The 25,823-nt window shown below is 38.7% G+C and overlaps 1 protein-coding gene across 4 annotated transcripts in view; it reads left to right on the forward strand.

Annotated features, from left to right (window-relative positions):
- UBAP1 (ubiquitin associated protein 1) overlaps nt 1-25,823 on the forward strand; it is a 70,063-nt gene that overhangs the window by 36,345 nt on the left and 7,895 nt on the right. For 2 of the 4 annotated variants that reach the window (XM_027550041.1, XM_027550042.1), the window contains exons 2-4: nt 8,919-8,959; nt 16,571-16,695; nt 23,037-23,960. In XM_027550041.1, the coding sequence (XP_027405842.1) occupies nt 8,926-8,959; nt 16,571-16,695; nt 23,037-23,960 (1,083 nt within the window). In that variant the 5' untranslated portion in view covers nt 8,919-8,925. The remainder of the gene's footprint in view (nt 1-8,918; nt 8,960-16,570; nt 16,696-23,036; nt 23,961-25,823) is intronic. The other 2 variants (XM_027550043.1, XM_027550044.1) reach the window with 1 other exon arrangement.

Genomic DNA, 25,823 nt, shown 5'->3' on the forward strand with positions numbered 1-25,823 from the left:
TTTTTCATTTTTAAAATTTTTTGGTTTTCATCTTTGTTTACAGCTAGACAGAAACTTGACCACAAAACAGAGGCAAAATTTGAGTCTCTTAGTCTTGGGCCCTTTGGTGGTTGTAGGTTGCCCTCAGGGGAGAGTACTTTAAAATGTTTCTCCTTTGCCTTTCTATTAATATGAAGACATATTTGGACCACCTGTGTGTGTTTGGTGGCTCCTCCCCCTCAAAAAAAAAAATGTTAAATAATTATTTCTTCTGGAAGACCCCAGGCTATTCTTCACAGAATGTGTATACAGCAGGGGTCTGGTTTTAGCTCGAGGCTGTCTGCTCTCAGGATCCAGGCAGATCTGGACAGGTATGGCTCAGGCTGGTAGCTGGGGCCCTCTAGGAATCCGCTGACAGCTCAGCAGAGGAGCCAGACCGCCAGACAGGAGAGAAGTTGGGAGAAGGCCACAGTGTCTGCAGCCCCAAGGAAAAGGAGCCGAATTGAAGGGCCTGTGTCAGGGGCCAGAGGCAGGTTTGCCTAGCTAGCTGCTTCCTGTGACCAGGACCTCAGCTATGAGGGTGCAGTTCCCTTTGCTTCACTCCGCCACTCCCCCAATGCTGCCCTGCTGCCCACCTACCCCCGCCCCCCCCCACCCCAGTGCCATGGTCAGGCCACACGGCTACTTCTGTCCTCTCTCTTCGCTGTCCACTTCCAGTTCGGTTGTTAAATCAGTCTGTCCTCACTGAGGCCTCCTCTGCTATCTGTCATGAATTCCATTCTTTATTTGTCAGTAAAGTAAAACAGCTATATTACACCTCTATGAAGTCTGTTACCTAGAACCATTTGTGTGTTTTCAAGTATTCTTACTGGTCTAGAAACCTCTGATTTATTCTTTTTTTCTCTCTCTGAGGTCACAGTTCAGTTCAGTTGTGTCTGACTATTTGCAACCCATGTACTGCAGCACGCCAGGCCTCCCTGTCCATCACCAGTTTCCAGAGTTTACCCAAACTCATGTCCATTGAGTCAGTGATGCCATCCAACCATCTCATCCTCTGTCGTCCCCTTCTCCTCCTGCCTTTAGTCTTTCCCAACGTCCGGGTCTTTTCAAATGAGTCAGCTCTTTGCAGCAGGTGGCCAAGTATTGGAGTTTCAGCTTTAGCGTCAGTCCTTCCAATGAACACCCAGGACTGATCTCCTTTAGGATGGACTGGTTGGATCTCCTTGCAGTCCAAGGGACTCAGCTTTCTTTGGATGTCCAACTCTTACATCCATACATGACTACTACAGACCTTTGTTGACAAAGTAATGTCTTTGCTTTTTAATATGCTGTCTAGGTTGGTCATAACTTTCCTTCCAAGGAGTAAGTGTCTTTTAATTTCATGGCTGCAATCACCATCTGCAGTGTTTTGGACCCCAGAAAAATAAAGTCTGACACTGTTTCCACTGTTACCCCTTCTGTTTGCCATGAAGTGATGGGACCAGATGCCATGATCTTAGTTTTCTGAATGTTGAGCTTTAAGGCAACTTTTTCACTCTCCTGTTTGACTTTCATCAAGAGGCTCTTTAGTTCTTCACTTTCTGCCATAAGGGTGGTGTCATCTGCATATCTGAGGTTATTGATATTTCTTCCAGCAATCTTGATTCCAGTTTGTGCTTCTTCCAGCCCAGCGTTTCTCATGATGTACTCTGCATATAAGTTAAATAAACAGGGTGACAATATACGGCCTTCACATACTCCTTTCCCAATTTGGAACCAGTCTGTTGTTCCATGTCCAGTTCTAACTGTTGCTTCCTGACCTGCATACAGGTTTCTCAAGAGGCAGGTCAAGTGGTCTGGTATTCCCATCTCTTTCAGAATTTTCCACAGTTGATTGTGATCCACACAGTCAAAGGCTTTGGCATAGTCAATAAAGCAGAAATAGATGTTTTTCTGGAACTCTCTTGCTTTTTCCATGATCCAGCAGATGTTGGCAATTTGATCTCTGGTTCCTCTGCCTTTTCTAAATCCAGCTTGAACATCTGGAAGTTCACGGTTCACGTATTGCTGAAGCCTGGCTTCGAGAATTTTAAGCATCACTTTACTAGCATGTGAGATGAGTGCAATTGTGCGGTAGTTTGAGCATTCTTTGGCATTGCCTTTCTTTGGGATTGGAATGAAAACTGACCTTTTCCAGTCCTGTGGCCACTACTGAATTTTCCAAATTTGCTGACATACTGAGTGTAGCACTTTCACAGCATCATCTTTCAGGATTTGAAATAGGTCAACTGGAATTCCATCACCTCCACTAGCTTTGTTCATAGTGATGCTTCCTAAGGCCCACTTGACTTCACATTCCAGGATGTCTGGCTCTAGGTGAGTGATCACACCATCGTGATTATCTGGGTTGTGAAGATTTTTTTTGTACAGTTCTTCTGTGTATTCTTACCACCTCTTAATATCTTCTGCTTCTGTTAGGTTTATACCATTTCTGTCCTTTATTGAGCCCATCTTTGCATGAAACGTTCCCTTGGTATCTCTGATTTTCTTGAAGAGATCTCTAGTCTTTCCCATTCTATTGTTTTCCTTTATTTCTTTGCATTGATCTCTGAGGAAGGAAGACATTGATCACTGAGGAAGGCATTCTTATCTCCTTGCTATTCTTTGGAACTCTGCATTCAAATGGTTATATCTTTCCTTTTCTCCTTTTGCTTTTTGCTTCTCTTTTTTTCACAGCTATTTGTAAGGGCTCCTCAGAGAGCCATTTTGCTTTTTTGCATTTCTTTTTCTTGGGGATGGTCTTGATCCCTGTCTCCTGTACAGTGTCACGAACCTCTGTCCATAGTTCATCAGGCACTCTATCTATCAGATCTAGTCCCTTAAATCTATTTCTCACTTCCACTGTATAATCATAAGGGATTTGATTTAGGTCATACCTGAATGGTTTAGTGGTTTTCTCTACTTTCTTCAATTTAAGTCTGAATTTGGCAATAAGGAGTTCATGATCTGAGCCACAGTCTGCTCCCGGTCTTGTTTTTAACGACTGTATAGAGCTTTTCCATCTTTTGCTGCAAAAAATATAATCAGTCTGATTTCTGTGTTGGCCCTCTGGTCATGTCCATGTGTAGAGTCTTCTCTCGTGTTGTTGGAAGAAGGTGTTTGCTATGACCGGGGCGTTCACTTGGCAAAACTCTATTAGCCTTTGCCCTGCTTCATTCTGTACTCCAAGGTCAAATTTGCCTGTTACTCCAAGTGTTTCTTGACTTCCTACTTCTGCATTCCAGTCCCCTATAATGGAAAGGACATCTTGAAAAATTTCCCATAATTCTACTTTTATAGATCTATAGTACATTTAGATTTGGTTGATTATTCAGTCTACTACCCTATTTTACCCATGAGAAAAGCTAGGGCCCCACAATATCTCTGAGACCTGAGAGAGAAGAAAGCTTTTTGTCATGAGTATAGGGTAGCCTGTTATTGACATTTAAATGGCATTTACATGTGTGCTTTTTTTTTTTTTTCTTTTTGGCCATACCGCATGGCATATTGGTTCCTAGCTCCCTGATCAGGGATTGAGTCTCTACCCTCAGCCGTGAAAACGAGAAGTCACAAACACTTGAGTCCCAACCACCAGACTGCCAAGGCCCCTGCATTTGTGATTTTTGTCTTATATATGTTGTATAGGTGTTAACTTTGTTTTCAGACTGGAAATTTGCTGGATCCCAAAGCCATCTTTTTCTGTAAGTTGGAGAATTTCCTGATTAATTTGTATCTTGGGAAACTCCTGATGATTATAGCTCATATTGTTGTGTGTGACTGGGATAGCTTACTGAGTGATTAAATTGCTGCTGTGTATTATGAAGCTGTTTGTAGAGTGTAATTTCTTGTAGTAGTAATTTGATGATGGTACAAGAAAGAAAAGAAAGAAATTTAGGACATTAATATTAAATTGCTCTTGGGCTTTTTCTTCCCCTTATGCAGCTGACTGGGGCTTGTTTAAAATGTTTTTCTTCTCCTGGTCTCCTACCCTTACCTCCTTTCACTTACCCTCCTCGCCTTTCCCTTTTTCCATTCCTTACTCTATCTCTTATGCCTCTTGCCCTCTAGCTCCTTGTCTCTCTCCAGTTATTTCTCTTCTTGTTACCTGTTTCCCCATCTCTCTTTGTTCTTAGATGTCTTCCATCAGTGATTCAAAAATTTAAATTACTAGGTTATCTTCCTGTAGCATTTGAACTGAAATGGCACTCAACTAGTAAAGTAGAACATTGCTTTTAATTCTTGGCCATATGAGGGAGTGCTGCACTTTATTGTAAAGTTTATGAATTAAAAATGTGTTGTTCTGCTTTCTACTTTTCCTTTAATAGAAGCATTTATATTTATTTTAGTGGAAATTTATGATTGCTTATGAATTTATTGTCTCCTGGGAGCATTTATAATTTTGCATTTGGGGCAACTTTTATTTTTTTCAGTCTTTTTTTGTGTACATTTTTTACATAGTAAAAGTAATTCAGTTCAACTTGTAAAAACAATTTAAAATTTATTTCCCATCATTCATATGCTTTTAGTGAATACTCTTCATGCCATCACAAATATTTTTTAATTTCCAATTATTTAATAATTTCCATGATTGAACATTTAGATTATAGGAAAATGTTACAAAAAAGTGCTTATGATTAAAATATAGGAAGTTTATGTGGAAGCTTCTATACACACACACATAGCACTTGATTTTGCTCAGATGTTCCAGAAGAAGAAAGTTGATCCCAAGTAGCTATTAAATGCTTTTTTTAAAGAAAAATTATTTTTGGTCATGCTGTACAGCCTGTGAGATCTTAGTTCCCCAACCAGGAATCCAGCTGTGTCCCCTGCACTGGAAACCCAGAGTTGCAGTCACTGGACTGCTGGGAAAGTCCCTAAAATACTTCTGATACTTCAGAGATTGACTGCATAGCAGACATTAGAAAAATTCTTCAAGTGACCAAATATGGATGAATTTCTCGTATTCTTAAGGTTTGTGAAAAATATAATCGGAGTTGCATTCAGTGAGCTATTTTAATATTTAAAGAAGACCCCTAGATAATCTATGTTTTATCACCTTATTAAGGCATAACTTTAAAGAATTTTAAATTGTTTATTGTTTATTTAATACTTTCTAATTGTTTATCTAGTAATAAAGGGGTATGGTGTTTTAATTTTCAATTATTTTTCTTACTTTAAGAGAAATTTTGCTTTGTTGTTGATAATATGTGTGCTTTAATGGGGTGGGGTATAGTTATTTGATTTGCATTTCCCTGACTGGTGAATAACGATGTGTTAAACATCTTCTCATGTGTTTCTTCGGAGAAGGCAATGGCACCCCACTCCAGTACTCTTGCCTGGAAAATCCCATGGACGGAGGAGCCTGGTGGGCTGCAGTCCATGGGGTCACTAAGAGTCGGACATGACTGAGTGACTTCACTTTCACTTTTCACTTTCATGCATTGGAGAAGGAAATGGCAACCCACTCCAGTGTTCTTGCCTGGAGAATCCCAGGGACGGGGGAGCCTGGTGGGCTGCCGTCTGTGGGGTTGCACAGAGTCGGACACGACTGAAGGGACTTAGCAGCAGCAGCCCTTGTGTTTCTTAGTCATTTGTATATCTTCTCCGGGAAATTGACTATACAGATTCTTTTGCCTACTTTCTAATTGGGTTATTTGTTTCTGTTGTTTAAGTGTAGAGTTATCTATATATTCTTGATAAAAGTCCCTTATCAGATAGATGATTTGCAGATCAAATTTGCAGATCATCGTCTCCCATTCTGTGCGTTGTTGTTGGTCGAACCTTTTTAAAGAAGTCATTAAAAATTCATTTAAATTTGGTGGAACTGCTTTAAGACATTCCTGATGTTAGCTTATTCACAAAATAATTTATTAAACCATCGCCTCAAAAAAAAAAAAAATCAGAGCCTCTGCTAAGCCATTTACCGCTCAAAAACAGCTGCTTCTTCAAATAGCTGATATCCCACAATATCAATAAATATTAGGAACAGACATGAAAACACTAATTTCCTGCACCTCTCTGTGAGTATCTAGACACTTAGATTCTCCTGCTTTCAACAGAGATTTAGAAAAAAATGCATTTCTGGTCTGTGCCTCTGTGGGAAGATTGAGGCTGCCAAGAATCTTGCTTCCAGGTTTAAAAGTCTCCCTGTATTATTGTGGTTTAGGTACATTATGATGATATTGAAGCCTGTAAGGTTCTATGAAGTCTTCGGTTCATCCAAAAAAAGTTAAATAATTTTCAGTATGGTTTGTTGGTTCTTTGAAAATTGATGATCCATATACTTTAAAATTATTAATTCTGTTAACTAGTAAAAATGGCAACCAGAATGCTTCATCCCAACATCATACTGGAAATTGATACTATTAAAGTAGAGCTTTAAAGACACTATAAAATTAGTACTTGCTTGCCATAGAGTGTTCAGAAACTGTAGAGAAATTTTATTAATTATTCCCAGTGCTGCCACTTAGAGGCAACCATTTTAAATATTTTTAATGTATTTTCTTCCAATGTTTTTCTTTTCACATGTTCTAAAATATAGCTTCTTTTAAATCTGCGAGTGCGTACTTTTTCCATAATACTTTTTATCCTTGATGGGGTTGAGCACAACCTTTATCTTCTACTCAGTGTTGTGGTTAAGTCCATAGCAGTTAACTAACCAGTAACTTTTTATGAGTAATGGAAATGGCGTGGTAATTGTTTGCTGTTGACATTTAACACTACCGTTGAATGACACTTGCTGGCTAGTAGTAGGTGTTAACGTGGGGAAACCTACGCTACCTACAGTGCTGGGTCACTGAATATCAGGACAGTATATAGCATGACTTTCTAATCAGTGTAGGACAGATAAGTTGGGGTGTGAAATAAGCTGTAGAACTACCTCTGTGAGATGGCCTTGGCTAAGTTAGAATCAGGAATAGGTTATTGGAAGTGGTTTGTTCTGTTTGTTTGGTAGCTGCTTTCTTCCCCCCTCACTAAAGGGAGTTAATTTATTATCCTTCTGATTGTAAAAAAAAATTTTTTTTTTTAATTTTGGCTGTGCTGGGACTTCCTCGTGGCATGCAGGCTTTTCATTATGTTATGTGTGGGCTTTCTCTAGTTGAGACAGGTGGGAGCTTCTCTCAGGTTGTGGCACATGGGCTTCCATAGTTGCAGCATGGACTTCAGTAGTTGTGGTCCATGGGGCCTGGTTGCTCCTTGGCGTGTGGAATCTTCCTAGACCAGGGATCAAACCTGTGTCCCTGCATTGGCGGGCAGAGTCTTACCCACTGTACCACCAGGGAAGTTCTACATGTAAATTTTAAAATCAACTTGTCAGTTTCTTTAAATCCTGTACAGATTTAATTATTCTGAAGATTTTTCACATGATAGGTGTGATGTTCTTGCCTTCTTTAAAAAAAAAACTTTAAGTGGAAAATAAAGGCATATGTTGGAGATATTGTGGGTTTGGTTCCAGACCACTAAAGAAGACAAATATCAAAGTAAGGCAAGTCACACAGGTTTTTGGTTGTCCAGTGCATAGAGAAGTTATGTTTACCCTGTAACCTGTTAAGTGTGCAATAATAGCATCATTTAAGAAAACAATATGTATACCTCAATTAAAAAATACTTTATTGCTAAAAAATGCCATAACAATTACTACATCAAAGGTCATTAATCACTATGACAAATATAATGAGGAAGTTTGAAATAGTGTGAGAATTACCTAAATGTGACCAGATGTGAGGTGAACAAATACTTTTGAAAAAATGGCGCCTCACTCCTTAGACTTGCTCAATGTAAGGTTGAGTATACCTTTGATTTGTGCAGTAAATTAAATTGCAGTAGAATAGGATATGCCTGTAGATCATTTTGAGTATGATGCTTTTCATTGTACTGTATGTAATGCAGTTGGTAGAGACCATACTATAAATTCATTATTCTTATGTATTAAGTTAAATGTATAAACACTGCATCAAGGTAAATAAACTTTAAATTGAAGAACTCAGGTTGTTTGTGCAAGAGAAGAACTTTGTAACTGCTTATGTAGGGGCAAAGTGCAAAGATAGTATTAAGCTAGGTGTGTGGTTTTGTGGATTTTCCTCTTTGGTGTTTTGAATTTGGAGGGGGGAGGCAGCACCGCACACACAGCCTGTGGAATTATAGCTTGTGGGATCTCAGTTCCCTGACCAGAGATCAAACCCTGGCCCCCACGGTGGAAGCATGGAGTCTTAACCACTGAATTGCCAGGAAGGTTCCCGTTTTTGGAATTTTCTACAAAATTAAAACAGTACAAAGGTGGTCCAGGTGCTAAGATTTGGTACTCCCAGTGCGTGCAGGGGGCCCGGGTTCAATCTCTGGTCAGGGAACTCGATCCCACGTGCCATAACTAAGAGTTTATATGCCACAGTGAAGTACAAACATCCTGCGTGCCGCGACTAAGGCCAGCGCAGCCAAACAGATAGGTAAGGTTGTACGTCATGGACTCCCTAATTCAGAAGTGTCAGTCTTAACAGTTACAGTTCATTGTCAATAAAAGGTCTGTATTTACATAACTGAATTAAATGGGATGGTTTAAAAATCTTGAGAAAACTGCCAAGTATTGACATTTATAGTTTATATCAGGAAGATAAGTGTTTAGTAAGGTTTTTTTTTTTTTTTTTGACAGTTTGCATATAAATTGGTCATTGGCCAGTTTGCTGTTCTAATATTTTGTTTGTTTTCAGAACATGTAGATTACAGGATTATTTTTGTATAGAAAAGTGGTTTCTCCTCCTTTCTGCTTTCTTTTTTAAGACTTTGGGACTGAGAAGTTTGAGGTTGTATCAGTCCTGGAACCCTTTAGTCTTCTGGGGTATTTTTGTATCTAAATTTTCTTATGATAATTTGTTTACATCCCCTTGAGGCGTAATGTGGCTAAGACGTATTTCTTTGTTTTTCAGGTTCTAAATGGCTTCTAAGAAGTTGGGTGCAGATTTTCATGGTAAGTGGACTGTTAGATATTATGGTTTAAGTTTTGATCTGATCAGAGAATTTGAAATCACATGAGTAAATGTCCCTTTTTGGTTATTTAAATGAGCCGATTGAGAAAAATAAAGTTGTACAACAGTGTAGCATATATGCATTCCATAGAACTTCACATATAACTTTAATATTGAAGCATTTCTTCAAATAGATAGTTAAACTTTTGAGTGTCATTGTGTTTATTATACTCAAAACCAATGGAGATAGATAGGGAGCCTATCTGTTTTTGTTGTTCTTTAGCAGTATTTTGAAGTAGTTACCATGCCCTTTTCTTATTCTCTGGTCCATCTCTTCTCCAGTCAGGTGTGAACAATTCTAAGCCTTTGATTAACATTTTATAATGTTTTGATTTAGGTATTTTCCCCCCATAAAAAGAAGTAATTTACAACAAATGAGGCATGATTAGCAGGTCAATATATTACGGAAGTATTGGTAGTTGTAATGACAATTTTGGGCTTCTGTGGTGGCTCAGCAGTAAAGTATCCTCCTGCCAATGCAGGAGACACAGGTTTGATCCCTGGGTTGGGATCCCCTGGAGAAGGAAATGGCAACCCACTCCAGTATTCTTGCCTGGGAAATTCCGTGGACAGAGAGCCTGGCAGGCTACAGTCCATGCGGTGGCAGAGTTGGACAGGACTTAGCAACTAACCAACAGGAATTACAACTTTGCATTTAAAAGCTAATAGTTTATCATCTTTTTCTGAGATACAACCTTCCAAAATGAATACATTAATAAACTTTGTTATCTGCATTTGATAGGAATGGAAGTACCTAGGAAGTTAAAATTAGACCATCTTTTCATATAGTAAAAGATAAGAAACACCAGAAATATCCAGATAACACAATTATTTTAAAAGGGGTTTTAAAACTAATCTTCCATTTAAAAAATTGTCATTGTAAAAGTGATTTATTAGACTGAATGGCAACATGTATCATTATGCTCTTCTGATCTATAAAATATCACTAGCTGAGTCAGAGTAGTGCAACAGTTACTGTGGTTTTTAACTTGTTTATATATTTTATGCAACAGCTTTAATATTTTGAACCACACTGTGCATATGCTTACATACATTGCTTTCATGTTTTGTTACATCCTTTTGGATCAGTCTTTCAAACTCTGGAATTTGTATTCTATGTAATGGGTCAGGCATCAGATCTTCTAGGTAAGCTAACTCCGTTAAGGATTATTACAGCGCTTTTTCAAAGTATTCACATGATATAGAGAGGCTGATCTTAGTTGCCTCTGGATCACCTTTTCAAGGGGAAAGAGGACAGAGCCAAGGAGAGAGGGAAGACCGAGGAGAGAAAAGAACAAGGAAACTCCGTTTTCATGGGAGTGAAAATATGTTGGACCTTAGTTTATTATGTATTCCAGCTAAGCAGTCTAGAGAGAAGATTATAATTCTGATCAGTGAAGATTAATTTTTAAGGACTTCCTCCTCCTCTTTACATTCCTAACCAAAATATTCAAAATACTGTTTAAATGAGACATTCTATCCAAGTAAAATTTGAGAAGATTTTCTCTCTTTGGCTTCTGCTTTAATTTGCTGAGCTCCTACTTGAATTTTGGTGGCTTTAGTTCGGTTTTTAAAATAAATAATCTTATTTTTAGATATCATGTAGTTTAGGGAATAGAAATTAAAGGAAATGAGTGGAGAATATTTAATAGGCAATCTTGTAGGCATCTGAATGCAGGAAATCAAATTCCTCCTGGCCTTACAAGGCTGAAATTAGAAACCCAGGAAACGAAGTCTACAGCTCTGTCCACCTCTCGTGCTCTTCTCTGCGGACGTGCTCCATTTTTACTCTGTTTATAGACGTGCTTTCTTGACCTACTTGTGTAGAGTGCACAGGGCCAAAAACGGCCTCCCTAGTTCTGTTTGCTTCTTGATACCTGATTTTTGAACTTCAGTGGCTGGCATCATATAGCTAAAGTTTTTGTATCTCCTGGTCAAGCGAGTATCTGACTTGACACTATTTAGTTTATGAGCCTCTGAGTTGGTCCCCCCTAAGTTAGGTATTATCTGATTGGGGATTAGATAATATATGTGTGTGTGTGTGTGTGTGTGTGTGTGTGTGTAATTCTAGGTCATTTGGAGTGTGCACAAGGAGGTAACAGCTCCTCTCATGACTGGATGTGAAAATACTTGTTTTTAAATTTAAATATTTGGGCTGACTATATCTTATACTATGCTGTCTTATAACATATTTTTTCTTCAAGTTCATGGTTTTCATCTGAGATTGAACTTCTTTCACTGACATCAATAACCATATACACCTAAATAATAGAATAAGAGATATAGTAACTTTTCAAAGACCTTTAAAAATATTTTTCTTATATTATGTAAATTGCAAAACCTTTGGCTCAGTTCAGAGCTGGCCTTTCTGAATGTCGGTCTTTAAGTTTTAATTAATTTTCCACTTGTTTTATCTGAGAAAAAGTTATTTTCCCGAAGTGAATTTTAAAGGATTTTTTAAAAACTGAACAAACAAATTACTTTTTAGTATCTGGAGAAATGCCTTGAGATTCTAATTTGAAAAAAAAAAATGCCTTTGTAATTGGGCTTAATAAAACTAAACTCCCTCCTTTGAAAGGCCAAGCTGTCATATTTATGACTGTTTTTAGCTAACTTTTAGAAATGTTTATTTTGCTCTTTGTGTAATTTTTACTAAGATATTGAATTACTTTTTCTGCTGAATGATAGAAAAAAATGTATATATTTATTTTTTGGCCACACTGTGTGGCATGTAGGATCTTAGTTCCCTAATTGAGGGAACCCGTGCCCCTGCAGTGGAAGCTGAGTCTTAACTGCTGAATTGCCAGGGAAGTCCATAGATGGTTTTAAAAGTTGATGTGTTACTGCTATTTTTTAAGTAACAATGTAATATAGAGAAGTCAACCATCCTTTAATTGTTTTCTTGTGTACATAATATGATGCCCATCTCCCCTCTTTTAAGATTTTAGCTTTTGTTTGCAACATTTTGACTATGAGGTGCCCTGGTGTGATTTTCAATGTATTTACCCTGCCTGGAGTTAGCTAAACTTCTTGATCTATGGGTTGATGTCTTTTACTACTTTTGAAAATTTGCAGCGATGATCTCCTCTCTCATTTCTTTCGCTACATATCTCTCTCTCAGCCTTTTGAGACTAATCACATGCACATTAGGCTGTTTGATATTGTCCCAGAGATCTCTTAAGACTCTGTTCCATTTTTTTTTTCTCTTTGTGTTTTAATTCTTTTAATTTCTTTTGACCTAATTTCAAATTCTTTAATTCTTTCCTCTTCTGAGTATTTTCTTCTGATTAGCATAGCCTGGCTTATGAACTATCAAAAATTTTATTCTCTCATACTGAATTTTTAGTGTTTCCATTTGTCTCTCTTTATTTCTATTTCTCTGTTGAAATTCCCCATCTGCTCACATATGTTCACCTATTCCATTAGATCCTTTAACACATTGATTACAGTTTTAAAGTTCTCTGAGAATTCCAGTACCTTTGCTATCCCTGCATTTGGGTTCTTCTTTTGATGGTGAATCACTTTCTCTTGCTTTTCTGTGTCTTATTTTTGATTTAATGCCAGACCCTGCATATTAAAAAGCTGATTTTGTAGGTTATCTTGGTTTTTGTTAGGGTATGAATAACATTTTCTTTTGACTTCTTGTCTCATAGTGATACTTACATAATTGTATGTGTGTATATGTGTGTATGTTTGTCTCTCCATTTATCTGTAGATCTGATTTTGCAACTGTTAACCTGATTTACAGCTTTAAGGTAATGATAGTTAATGGAATTGCCATTTTCACCTAATTTTAAATTTGATCTAGTCTTCTTTTTCAAAAACCTCAATTGAATGCACAGTAAAATCTGCATTAAGCATAATCCGTTTGCTACCCTCTATTAGGAATTTCTATCCCCATGTAGAATTACTTTTTTTTTTTTTTTCCAGAAAATCAGGCAGGTTACAAGATCATAAATGTATCAGCAATTTAGAAAGAAAGGAAACAGAATGAAAACTTCTCAGAATTTATCCTGAGTCATTTACACATTCAGCCTGTTTCCTTCTACCATGGCATAATGGCAAGTGGTGTGCAGAAACTGACCTTAAGGAACAACCCCTCCATCACAGACGTACTTTGTTTTTTTAAATGAAACCGAGGGTGATGGTCTCAGATGTTTTAGAAGGAGCTTCAGTAATAAAGACTGAAACTAAAAGGTACTTGGGTTGAGCCAGAAAATTGTTAGCCACAGTGCTTAATTCTCTTGGCCATGTGGTTGAGGTTTTATTGAATCTATTTAATAATAACATGTATTGAGATACAAGAGAAATTGATGTTTTTAAATAGATATTCTGATATATTGGCTAAAAATGAATAGTTCCTAAGGTATAGTTGGTTATATTTGTAAAAATACTCTGTGTAATCCTCAAAGCAACCTTATTTAGTTGTACTAATCTCTGTCCATTATTTAAAAAGTTGCTTTTTGTTGCCATCTCTTAAATCCCTTTTGCCTTTTAGCTCTAACCCCTCCTCTCAATAATCATGAAACTTCTTTAGTCATTCCCTGTTAACAAAGCCTGGGGGAGGGGGCAGGTTAGAGAATGTGTTAAATCACCCGGGCATTGGCTTTGTTGGTGAAATGAAGCTGCTTTTTAAACCAGTTACCTGCAATTGGTGCTAATAAAGGGAAATCGCAGTTGTTTCAAGGTGTTCTACATGATCTGGTCTGTCCTTAAGCCAAGACCTACTTCTGTTTATAGAATAGAAGTCGTCCGTGTGCATATACAGCACTGTCATAATTTTCTAACTGGAAGGTGTGCAGGGAAACTGAACACCTTTCTTTAAAGATATTATCTTTTTATTATCTTTCTTTAAAGATATTATCATTTGGTTCACATATCTTAAGTACTTTTTAAAATAGTCTTCCCCCCTCAACTCCCCATTACCAAACTCTGGAAGAACTATTCATTTAAGAAAATTTTGTTATATTAACGTGGATAGGTTTTCTTATATTTGTTTATCATATATGCACATAAGTATTATTATACATAGGATTTTTAAAATGTGTATGTGTCATATAATTAACCTACTTTGTGTACTTAAAATTTTCTTAAACAGAAGACTTAATTTTGTGATTATTAACTTGACTGTAAGTCTTTCCAGTGCTTCTTAGAAAATACCAGTTCCAGCTTTGTTTCCTGATTAGGGCAGTAGCTAAAGGTAGACTCTAACTTTCAGTAACTTTTGAGCACCTGTTTTCATGGAAAACAGGTAAAACTTCTTTACAAATAAAAAGAGCCTTGCTTTTGATCTCTATACTGTAAAGCATTTTAAGTGGCAGAAGGTTTTAGTGTTATAATCAGGGTTTTGTTGGCAAGCTGTGATGGTACCTGATACTTTGGTTTTTTTTGGTACCTCTGGTACATTTTTGTGACTTTCTGCAGAACCTTACAAATGTGCTTACATCTTGCATGAATATCTGTTAAAACCTTTTCATCACAAGCTTTGCCATTTTAGGTAAATCATTTTGAGTTTTAATAAATATTAAGAGAAATGTAAGACTATGTGGTCTTTATTTTCATTGAGCAGATCTCACGATCTGCTCAATGAGATTTGCTCAGTTTGATCAAAGTCTTGACCAAAGTCTTTGGTCAGGGGCAGGCAGGGAGCATAAGGAAACAAACTGTTAACAATACAGAGTGGCAAGACCTGTTTTGAGATTGAGAAGGGAGTTTTTCTTAAGCTCATTCTTAAAGAACAAGACATAATTAATCAAGTAAATAAGGGTGGGAATGTGACAGGCATTGGCACCTGAGGAAACACTTATACAAATACTACCAATATGAAAACTTATCGAGAATGTTAACAATTATGGTTGTGCCTCAGAAAAATTATTAAATCGAACACAGTTGTGGATTTAATTTACTATCTGAGTGAGAGACACTTAAGATGTTTTAATTCTAGCCAGAGGTTATATGGGAAAGAGGTAGAACCTCTCCCCCAAGGGTAGGAACAGGAGCCTTCTTTCTGTTGGAGGTTTCAGGTGTATCAGAGCAGGTGCGTCTACTGCTCTTGGGAAATGGGAATGATGACAAGATTACAAATATATCTTGACCTTGATAAGTCTTGAAATCTACGGAGTTTTTATTAAGAGAAGCCTCTTCATGGGAGATGTGTAATTGTCTTATTCTCTGTCCATGAGAATACTCAAGAAGATGTACATGTGTGAGACCCAGAAACAAGCTTTATTCTACTAGCTGCTAATATTAAAAAAGCAAAATTTATTTTATCAACTGTATTTCATTGTCCCTGATACTTCTGCCAGCATGTTAGCCCCAAACCTGATCCAGAAAAGAAAAGATGGTCTGATTCGGAGTATATACCTCGTAAGATTCATAGACAGGAACGACTTCATTTTGTCTGATCCTATCAGTAGTTATAATGTCCCATCTTTCTGTATTACTCATCTGTGATGGACAGAGAACATTTAGGGAGTTAAAAGTAGTTCAGTTGTGTATGGTTTGTGTCTCCTGATAATCCTAGTCTGATTCCTCTGGTCTTGTCTGGTTTTCCTTCCACATCTCCAAAATATCACTTTAAAATTTTTTTAGAGTAGTTCTTTGTATTAATTAAAAAATGATCCTTACTGGAGTAGAGAAATACTAGCCAAAGAGGTTCTTTTGTGGAGATTCTATCAAGATTCTGTCATCAGTTCAGCAGTATTTAATAAGTGCCTTATATGTGCTGGGCAGTACTGTAGGTTTTGAGACTACATCAGTAAATAAAACTTAAATACTTGCAAGTTACTTGTATTCCATTGGGCAAGATAGACAATAAATACAATTAAAATGAAAATTACATAGTATGTTAGAAGGTAATAAGTGCTATGGAGAAACATGGATAGTAATGTGAGATTACTGTGGATAGGGTGTGGGAGTAATTTTTAAAAGGGTGGTCAGGGTAAGCCTCACTTAGAAAGTGACAACATTTGAGCAAAGACTTGAAGGAGGTGAAGGAGTAAGCCCTGTGACTATCTGAGGGAAGAGCATTCCAGATAGAGGGAGCAGCCAGTGCAGATTTTTTGAGGTAATTTTGACCACGTCATGGTTGAGGAATAGAGAATCACTGTGACCTGGTGCAGTAAGCCAGGAGTTGAGGGCTAGAGAGGAAATGGGCATTTGGGGAGGCCTTTTAGGTTGCTGTGAGCACTTTTGCCTTTGTGCCAAGTATGCGTGTGTGCTAAATCGCTTTAATCCTGTCCTGCTCTTTGCGACCCTATGGACTGTAGCCTGTCAGGCTCCTCTGTCCATGCCGATTCTCCAGGCAAGAAAACGAGTAGGTTGCCATGCCCTCCTCCAGGGGATCTTCCCAACCAAAGTAAAATCAAATAGCCTCAAGTGGGAGTTTTTCCTTAGAGATCTAGGGGTCAGGAGAAGGTAAGCAGTCAGAGAAGGAACTCTGTAACTTCTAGTCTTAGGATAGCATAAATTAATGTTGTATCCTAGACATAAGATTATACAAAAACAAATAATAAGTTCTTTGCTGATATTTTCTACTTTATTTTTGATTGTAGGGACTTTCAGTTACCTTGATGATGTCCCATTTAAGATAGGAGACAAATTCAAAACACCAGCTAAAGTTGGTCTTCCTATTGGCTTCTCCTTGCCTGATTGTTTGCAGGTTGTCAGAGAAGTACAGGTAAGTGGTAATTTTTAGTTAAAGTTTAGTACATTTAAAATTTTAAGGAGTAAGAATTTGATGTATAGTGCAAGAGAAAAAACAATCTTCTAGCTCTTATTTATGTTTCTGATAGCTCCTGTTATTGCTTGGTTCATGTTGTCTCTCACACACAGGCATGCACATGTGCACAACCCCCCAACACCTTTGTATATGTTTATATATCTCTTACAGATCTTGTATAATCTGTTAGGTTGTATGTTCCTGAGGTTCTGTACCTTGCCCAAAACAAATTCCTATTGCTCGTCTGACTTGCTTCTTCTCCTCTTTCCTTCTATAAATGTGCTCATTACCTTCTTGGTCACTCAAGTTATATAATATTTTCTCTCTGCTGTGTCTTCCCTTTGCCATTCAGTTTATTCCTTACCTTAGTTTTTCACCTGGGCTATTTCAGTAGTCTCTTCAATGGGCTCCTCTGCTTACAGAGAAGCTTACAGAATTTTCCTTCTATTTTTCATATTGTTTCTAGAATAATATTCCTGAATATAAAAACTTACAATGATTGACCAACCCTTACTGAATCAAGTCTAGACATAAGATAATGGTCGAGTACCTTAGCTTATCATCTCCTCCGTAGTCCCTCCAAACCAGGATACTAGTGGTTTGTCGAATGTACTATATGTACTATTTGTCTGTATCATGCTTTTCTCATGAGTGGTTATATCCGCTTGAAACAGTCTCCTCTTCTCACCATACTGAAAGTGGTCTGCCTGTTAAAAATCTATTTATTCTTCTCGACTGTGCTTAAATGCCATTCCCTTAATAGCTTCTTTTTCAGTCCTTGCATCTTTAAAGCTCAGTTATATATAAGTGTATAAAATTACATCTTGAAAGCAGCAAATGCCCCCATGCTATGTGACTTCCTACACTTACTGAATGCCTGCTTTTGAGGGACACTCTGCTGTGGCTGAGGATAGAGACAAATGCCTTACACTGTCCTCGAGGAGCTTATAGTTTAGAGAAGAAGTTATATGGAAAAACAGAAGGGTACTCTACTCACCCAAATACTTATTCCTGTGGCTTTAGATTTTTAAAATACAACCTCTTGGCAAAGATGGGGAATTTACTAAAGCATTACCATGTTACTGTAAAGTGGATTTGGGAGAAAAAAAAGATTTGGGAATTCCCTGGCAGTCCAGTTAGGTTAGGATTATTCTGTGTTTTCACTGCTGAGCACCTGGGTTTGATCCCTGGTTGGGGAACTAAGATCCTACAAGTGGCATGGCACAGCTAAAAAAATAATAATAAAAACTTTGTTTTTTGTTCTAGTCTTTGTAGGGAATAATCATAGTGGGAGAACTTATTAAATTTTTAAATAATAGCTTTATTGATAAATCACATACCCACAAAATTTTCCCTTTTAAGGTATGCAAATAAGTGGAGTCTTTTTATTATTATATTTGGAGTTGTATAACCATTACCACCATCTGATTCCAGAACATTTTTATCACCCCGAAAAGAAATCCAGTGTACATTAGTAGTCACTCCCTATTTTCCCCCTCCCATCAAACCCTGGCAACCGCTAAATCTGTCTTCATGAATTTGTCTATTCTGGAATATCATATAAATGGAATAACACAATATTTAGTCTTTTATATATGACAGTATATAAATATATATGTGATAGGTTTATTTTATGTAACATGATGTTTTCAAGTTTTACCCATTCATTTTTATAGCTGAATAATTCCATTGTGTTGATATACCACAGTTTGTTTATCCATTCATCAGGTGATAGACTTTTTTTTTTGGTCATACTGAGCAGCATGTGGGATCTTACTTCCCTGACCAGGCATTGAACCTGTGCTCCCTGCAGTGGAAGCTAGGAGTCTTAACCATTGGACCTCCAGCGAAGTCCACCGTTGATAGACATTTTTGATGGTTTCCAGTTTTTTGGCTTTTAGGAACAATACTGCTGTGAATATTTGTATACAGGTTTTTGTACAGACATATGCTTTCAGTTTTCTTGGGTATGTACATAGGAGTGGAATTGCTGGATCATATATTAACTGTGTTTTACCATTTGAGGAATTGCCAGACTGTTTTCCAAAGTGGCCATACCAGTTTATAACCTTGCCTACACTGCATGAAGTTTCCAGTTTCTGCATATCCTTGCCAACTTTTGTTATCATCTGTCTTTTTGGTTATATATATCCTTATGGGTATGCAGTGGTTTCATGGTTTTTTTTCTTTTTGGCCTCATGGTGTGGCATGTGGGCCTAGTTTCCTGACCAGGGATCAAACCTGCATCTCCTGCAGTGGAAGCAGTGTGTCTTAACCACCGGACTGCTAGGGGAGTCCCTCTTTCATGGTGGTTTTGATGTACATTTCCCTAGTTTCAGGTAATGTTGAGTATCTTACATGTTTTTGTATACTGAATTGATCCTCCTTTTGTATGGAGAATTTATTGGGCCTGAAGAGATGGCAATTTCCCATATGAAGTTTTACCTTGTTCTGTTTGCCTGGTGGCTTTTTTATTGGCAACAACAAATATTGAGTAAATAGTACCCTGTGTGCAGGACATTATTAGCAATATGATTTAAATAACACCTGCAGTGTATTTCAGTAGTTCTCATTATTCACTGCCTCATGGAATCATTCAGAAAATTTGTTTAGAATCCCACGTTTGTTGCCGTTGTAGGCTTTGCTGGGAATTTTCTATTTGAGCTGCGTGAAGCCCTAATGAGTGCCTGGTTCTTTGCCTGCCATACTCACAGTGCCCACTAACGACAAAAGAGGAGATCAAGGCTCCAAGCTCCATTCCTGTGTGGGCTAGCTGCAGTGTTTTTGTTCTGTAAGTGCAGCTAGCTCCCTTAAACTTGGGCTGCTTCGGGTCTCCGGGAGGCAGTTAGGCTGTGGTATTGGTGCTGCTCCCTCTCCATCCAGAAAGGAATCAGACCTAGAGCCCTAAACAGGTCTGAAGCTTCATGTAACTTTTCATATTTGCCCTTGGGTTTCAGATTAAAAGTCATCAAAGCGAGTCAGTAAATCATATGGAGACCTTGCACCCAGGCCCAAAAAGTTTTCATTGAAAATGAAACAGTACTGGCGGCCACAGTAGTGGAGGGTGGCCCTTAGTGTCACAGCTTAGAGCAGACTCTGGTTCACTGATTTCATGGGCTGGAATTGCCATGTAATAGCTGTGTAATCTTACAAGATTGTTAAAAGGATTAAATAAAATAGTGCATTTATAATGCTTACTCTGATTCCTAGTACTCCATAAATATTAGATGCTGTTGTTATTATTGTGCACTCAAAAATCACATTTTTTTCACTATAATAATTCTATTTTTTTCTGTTTTTTATTTGTTTTTTTTTTACTATGTTCCAAGTATTCTACATTACTTTGGTAACTTAAAAAAAAACTCAAGGTTTTATTACAGAGGGAAGAAATTTCCAGTTCCTTTCGGGAGTAAAACTTCAGAGACCTGCGTTTACAGGCAGTGGGAAGTTGGTCACGCCTGTTTTTGGTGGGGGAAACCAGTTGCAAAATTGGATTTCCTCCCTAGTTAGAAGCAGCAATCTTTGGCCAGTGTTTTCTCATTGTTCCATTAGAGGTAGAAAGGAAACCCTGTGATACCCCAGGTCTTTTTCGGAGGCCCAGTAACTGACTCAGGAGTGTGTAAGTGAACTTCTGGATATGTGCATTTCCAGGCTTCTGTTGTGTTGTTTGCAGCTGAAAGGTTTAGGGATGAAACCTACTTTCTTGCACTGTGTTTTTTCTATTCTGAGACTCTTGTCGTGGTAGGCCTCTTTCCTCTCTTTACTCTTATTGTGTCTCCAGACACACTGTTTGATGCCTTAGGTGAACACCAGAGGTTTTTACTCCTGTTTAGGTGAATTTTGTATAATATAATAGGTAATTTTTTCCAAGTATACAAATGAAAATTTTATAAATTGATCTATACTTGATACTTGAAGCTGCAAGTGGAAACAGTGATGATTTTATTTTCTTGGGCTCTAAAATCACTGTGGACAGTGACTGCAGCCATGAAATTAAAAGACGCTCCTTAGAAGAAAAGCTATGACCCATGTAGACTGCATATGAAAAGGCAGAGACATCACTTTGCTGACAAAGGTCTATACAGTCAAAGCTATAGTTTTTCCAAGTCAGGTACGGATGTGAGAGTTGGACCATAAAGAAGGCTGAGTGCTGAAGAACTGATGCTGAAGAATTGATGCTTTTGAATTGTAGCACTGAAACTCTTGAGAGTACCCTGGACAGCAGAGAGATCAAACCAGTCAATCCTAAAGGCAATCCACCCTGAATGTTCATTGGAAGAACTGATGGCTGAAGCTGAAGCGCCAGTACTTTGGCCACCTGCTGCAAAGAGCCGACTCTTTGGAAAAGACCCTCATGCTGGGAGAGAAAGATTGAAGGCAGGAGGAGAAGAGGGTGACGGAGGAGGACATGGTTTGATGGTGTCACTGACTCTACAAACATAAATTTGACCAAATTCTGAAGATAGTGAAGGACAGGGAAACCTGGTGTACTGAAGTCCATGGGATTGCAAAGAGTCAGACATGACTTAGTGACTGAACAATGCTTAAAGCTATTAAGGAACCTTGAAGTGAATTTTTGTTCAGTTTACACTGTAAAATCTTTTTGTAGAAAATTGAGGTAACATTGATTTATAACTTTGTGGAAGTTTCATGTATACAGCATTTTGTTTTGACTTGGGTATACACTGCAGCATCCTTACCTCCAGAATTTAGTTTCCATCTCTCACTACACTGTTGACCTTCTGTACTCAATTTTTGTCCCTCGGCTCATAACTAATCTGTTTTCTCTCTGTGTTCTTTTTTTGTTTTGTATGCTTGTGTGTATATACATGTGGACTCATGAAGTATATATCTTTCACCTTCTGACTTACTTCACTTAGTATAATGCCATCAAGGTCTGTCCATGTTGCAGATGACAAAATTTCATCTTTCTTTTTTAAATTTCATATTGTGTGTGTTGTGTGTGTGTGTATTGCACACACATATGTACGTACATAAACACACACCCCTCCCCCACATCTTCTTTATCCATTCATCCACTGATGGGCATGTAGATTGTATCTGTATCTTGGTACTGTGAATAGTGATGAACACAGGAGTGCCTTTATCTTTTTGAATTGGTCTTTGTGTCTTCTTGGAATTGCTGGATTATTTGGTAATTCTTTTGAGAAGTTTCCATACTGTTTTCCACAGTGGCTGTGCCAATTTACTCCCACCAACAATATGTATGAAGATTCCCTTTACTCCACGTTCTCTCCAACACTTGTTATTTCTTGCCTTTTTGATAACAGGCATTTTAATGGGCGTGAGGTGATACCTTATTGTGGTTTTGATTTGCATTTCTCTAATAATTAGTGATGTTGAACATCTTTTCATGTGCCTCTGACCATCTGTATGGCTTCTTTGGAAGATTCTACTCAGATCCTCTGGCCATATTTTTATGAGGTGGTTTGTTTTTGTTGAGTTTGCACTGTAAAAATCTTAATTTGAATATGTCTAGATTTCTTAATAAGCACTTTTCCTACAGTTAGAGTACAATCTGTTCATTGTAATTTGGTAGTGTTTTAGAGCATAGAATATATTGTCATACTGCCTGGGTTCAGATCCAGGCTCTATCATTTAGCAGCGTCATGAACTTGAGCATAGCCGTTGTAATGTTGAGAAAATCTAGAGAGCTAATACCTAAAAAGTGTTTAGAATCATGCATGGCACCTTGTAAGTGCTTCTTAAATACTAGGGCCAGTTGTTATATTGAGCACAAAGGACATTGTGTTAGATAACAGAGATCTTAAGAGGGTCTAAAGCCCAGTTGCTGCCCACAAGAGGCTTGTGATAGTGTTGGGCAGATGTTTTAGAGAAAGATTTCATATGGTCACATGTGCTCAGCATCAAATGGTAGAGACAGATACTATGTAAGAGTTCAGAGGAAGGAATGGGCCATCGGGAAAGCCTCATAAGAGGAGGTGGTTGAGTTCTGCCTGAGCCACCAGTGAAGAAGTCTAGGAAGGGAAATGGCCTGAGGGGAGAGAAGCAAAGGAAGCAGCAAGGTACATATGACCTGGGTATATGATTAGAGATGGTGGGAGCTCTTTCTCATTAATTTCTATATGTAACCAGGGAGCAAAGTCGGATTAAATCTTACAAGCTTAGAAAGTCTTAGTTTTCCTGAGGCGGGATCCTCCCATACATCTTAAATGCTGCCTCGTCCAGTTCCTTCGTGCCAGGGTGAGAAAGAAATGAATTCAGTGGGGGAGGGATGGCCACCTGGGTTCACACCTTTCTCTGATATATTTTTGCAGTATGACTTCTCCTTGGAAAAGAAAACCATTGAGTGGGCTGAGGATATTAAGAAGATCCAAGAAGCCCAGTGGGAAGCAGAGCGGAAGGCTGAGGAAGCAGAAGCTACAGTGAATTCCAAGAGTGGCCCAGAGGGTGACAGCAAGATGAGCTTCTCCAAGACTCACGGTGCAGCCGCCATGCCACCTCCTATTAACCCCATCCTTGCCAGCTTACAGCACAACAGCATCCTCACCCCCACTCGGGTCAGCAGCAGTGCCACGAAACAGAAAGTTCTCAGCCCGCCCCACACAAAGGCAGACTTCAACCCTGCTGACTTCGAGTGTGAAGAAGATCCGTTTGATAATCTGGAGTTAAAAACTATTGATGAGAAGGAAGAGCTGAGAAACATTCTGGTGGGAACCAGTGGACCCATCATGGCCCAGTTATTGGACAGTAACTTGCCTCGAGGCGGCTCTGGGTCTGTGCTACAGGAGGAGGAGGTCCTGGCCTCCCTGGAGCGGGCCACCCTAGATTTCAAGCCTCTTCACAAACCCAATGGCTTTGTAACCTTACCACAGCTGGGCAACTGTGAAAAGATGTCGCTGTCTTCCAAAGTGTCCCTCCCCCCCATTCCTGCAGTGAGCAATATCAAGTCCTTGTCCTTCCCCAAACTTGACTCTGATGACAGCAGTCAGAAGACACCCAAGATGGCAAGCACTTTCCATAGCACATCCTGCCTCCGCAGTGGCACGTTCTGGAATTTCCTAAAGCCTTCCACCCAAAGCAGTGCCAGTGAGCTCAATGGGCATCCTACCCTTGGGCTTTCAGCTTTGAACTTGGACAGTGGCACAGAGGTGCCAACCCTGACCCCTCCCCAGACGCCTTCCCTGTCTGTCTTGTCTGTGTGCACAGAAGAATCAGCACCTCCAAATACACGTCCCACGGTAAGCCTTTTAAACGCCCTGTATTAAAACTCCACAAATTTCTAAATCCTGCCTAGCAGTTGCCACCCTCACATTCTTCTTTTCAAGATTAGGGACGGATGGGGCATGACCAAATTGACCTTGATTACATTAAGTACATGTAGTTCTGGTTATTTTTCTGAGGACAAGGATTATTAGCTTTGCACTTAACCTGGTAATGATTTTTTCCTCCCTGTATCTTTTTAATCTTTTTCTTCAAAAAGATAATGTGTAGCATGTGAATGATGTTTTCCCGCCTGTTTTCCATGCTGCCGTGTCTTGTGTTTGCATTTTTTAAAGGTTTGCTCTCTTTGTGCCTTTTTACTTTTTCCTATTAACTTTTTTTTTTAACACTTACTTGGTACTCCTTATTTTATCTTCTCCCTACTTCCCTCTCCTCCCTCCTCCCATCTCATTCTGCCCTAAAGTTGGCTCCTATGTGTTTGACTGATTTGGGGTTATGTTTCTTTAAACTAGGTGGTACTTTAGTAACTGGGAAAGTTTGAGCCAAAGGTTGAAGTTTGCCATTTTTAAACCTGTGGATTTTAATACTGCAATTACTTTTTTCCTTCTTTTTTGGCTTACTACTAAGAATTATGTAATTTTCTCCAAAGGGAGGGAGAGGGGAAGATTGGAACAGATTTAGTGTTGAAGGGTGGATTGATAGAAAAATTGTAACTTGTGTCATCTTGAGTTTGGCCACCTGATGCGAAGAACTGACTCATTGGAAAGGATCCTGATACTGGGAAAGATTGAAGGCAGGAGGAGAGGGGAACAACAGAGGATGAGATGGTTGGATGGCATCACCGATTCAATGGACATGAGTTTGAGCAAGCTCTGGGTGTTGCTGATGGACAGGGAGGCCTGGCGTGCTACAGTCCATGGGGTCGCAAAGAGTTGGACACGACTCAGCGACTGAGCTGAACTGTATCATCTTGAAGGAAATCTGATTTGGTCACACAGAGAAGTTGCATATACAGGGAGGTTACTTTATGTGGTTGTTGCAGCAGCACAGAATAATACGTTATTGTATTATAGAATAGAAATCATAGAAGTCCAAGATTTTGTTATACCAGTTCAGATTTTTAAATAACAGCATATCAAGGCGGTATTTAGAGTCAAAAAGGAGCCTGATTATATTGGTCGGATATCTCTGAAACCATAATCAGCCTGCTCTTAGCTGGTAGAAAAGATGAGCTTTGGCCTGCCTTAGAAAGAGTGCAGGTTCCCAGCGGTAACGTTCTTGATAAGTGATTGTTTCTGTGTGAGTGCTTCCATTGTCAGAGAGCTTACTGCTGCCTGTAAATGTCCATGGACCTTGGCCCAGAAAACTCAGTAGAGTGCATAAACATCTCTTGTTTTTGTTTAGTCGCTCAGTCATGTCTACCTCTTTGCGACCCCAAGGACTGTAGCTCACCAGGCTCCTCAAGTCCATGGGATTTCCCAGGCAAGAATACTGGAGTGGATTGCTATTTCCTTCTCCAGGGGATCTTCCTGACCCAGGGATATCTTCTGCATTGGCAGGTGGATTCTTTACTGTTGAAGTCCCCAGTGAAGCCTGTAACATCTCTTAGCATGGGCCTTATCCTAATTCGCCCTGGTTTGTGGTTGGGCTCTAGTCAGCAGGATACTCCTCTCTGCTCCCTAATTCATTGCATGCTTTAGAGAAATTAAAAACACTCCAGAAGGTTAGGGATCCTTAGCCACCACCATCTCCCACCCTCACCCCCATCTAACTTAAGAGTGTTAAAGTGAACCATTGAGAGACCAAAGCCGGTGAACTAATTACAGAAGGTATTTCTCAAACCAGAACACTCATCATTCTTTGACACATCTGATTGTGCA

The sequence above is a fragment of the Bos indicus x Bos taurus genome, chromosome 8 (assembly GCF_003369695.1).
Source record: "Bos indicus x Bos taurus breed Angus x Brahman F1 hybrid chromosome 8, Bos_hybrid_MaternalHap_v2.0, whole genome shotgun sequence".
NCBI classification, from domain to species: Eukaryota; Metazoa; Chordata; class Mammalia; order Artiodactyla; family Bovidae; genus Bos; species Bos indicus x Bos taurus.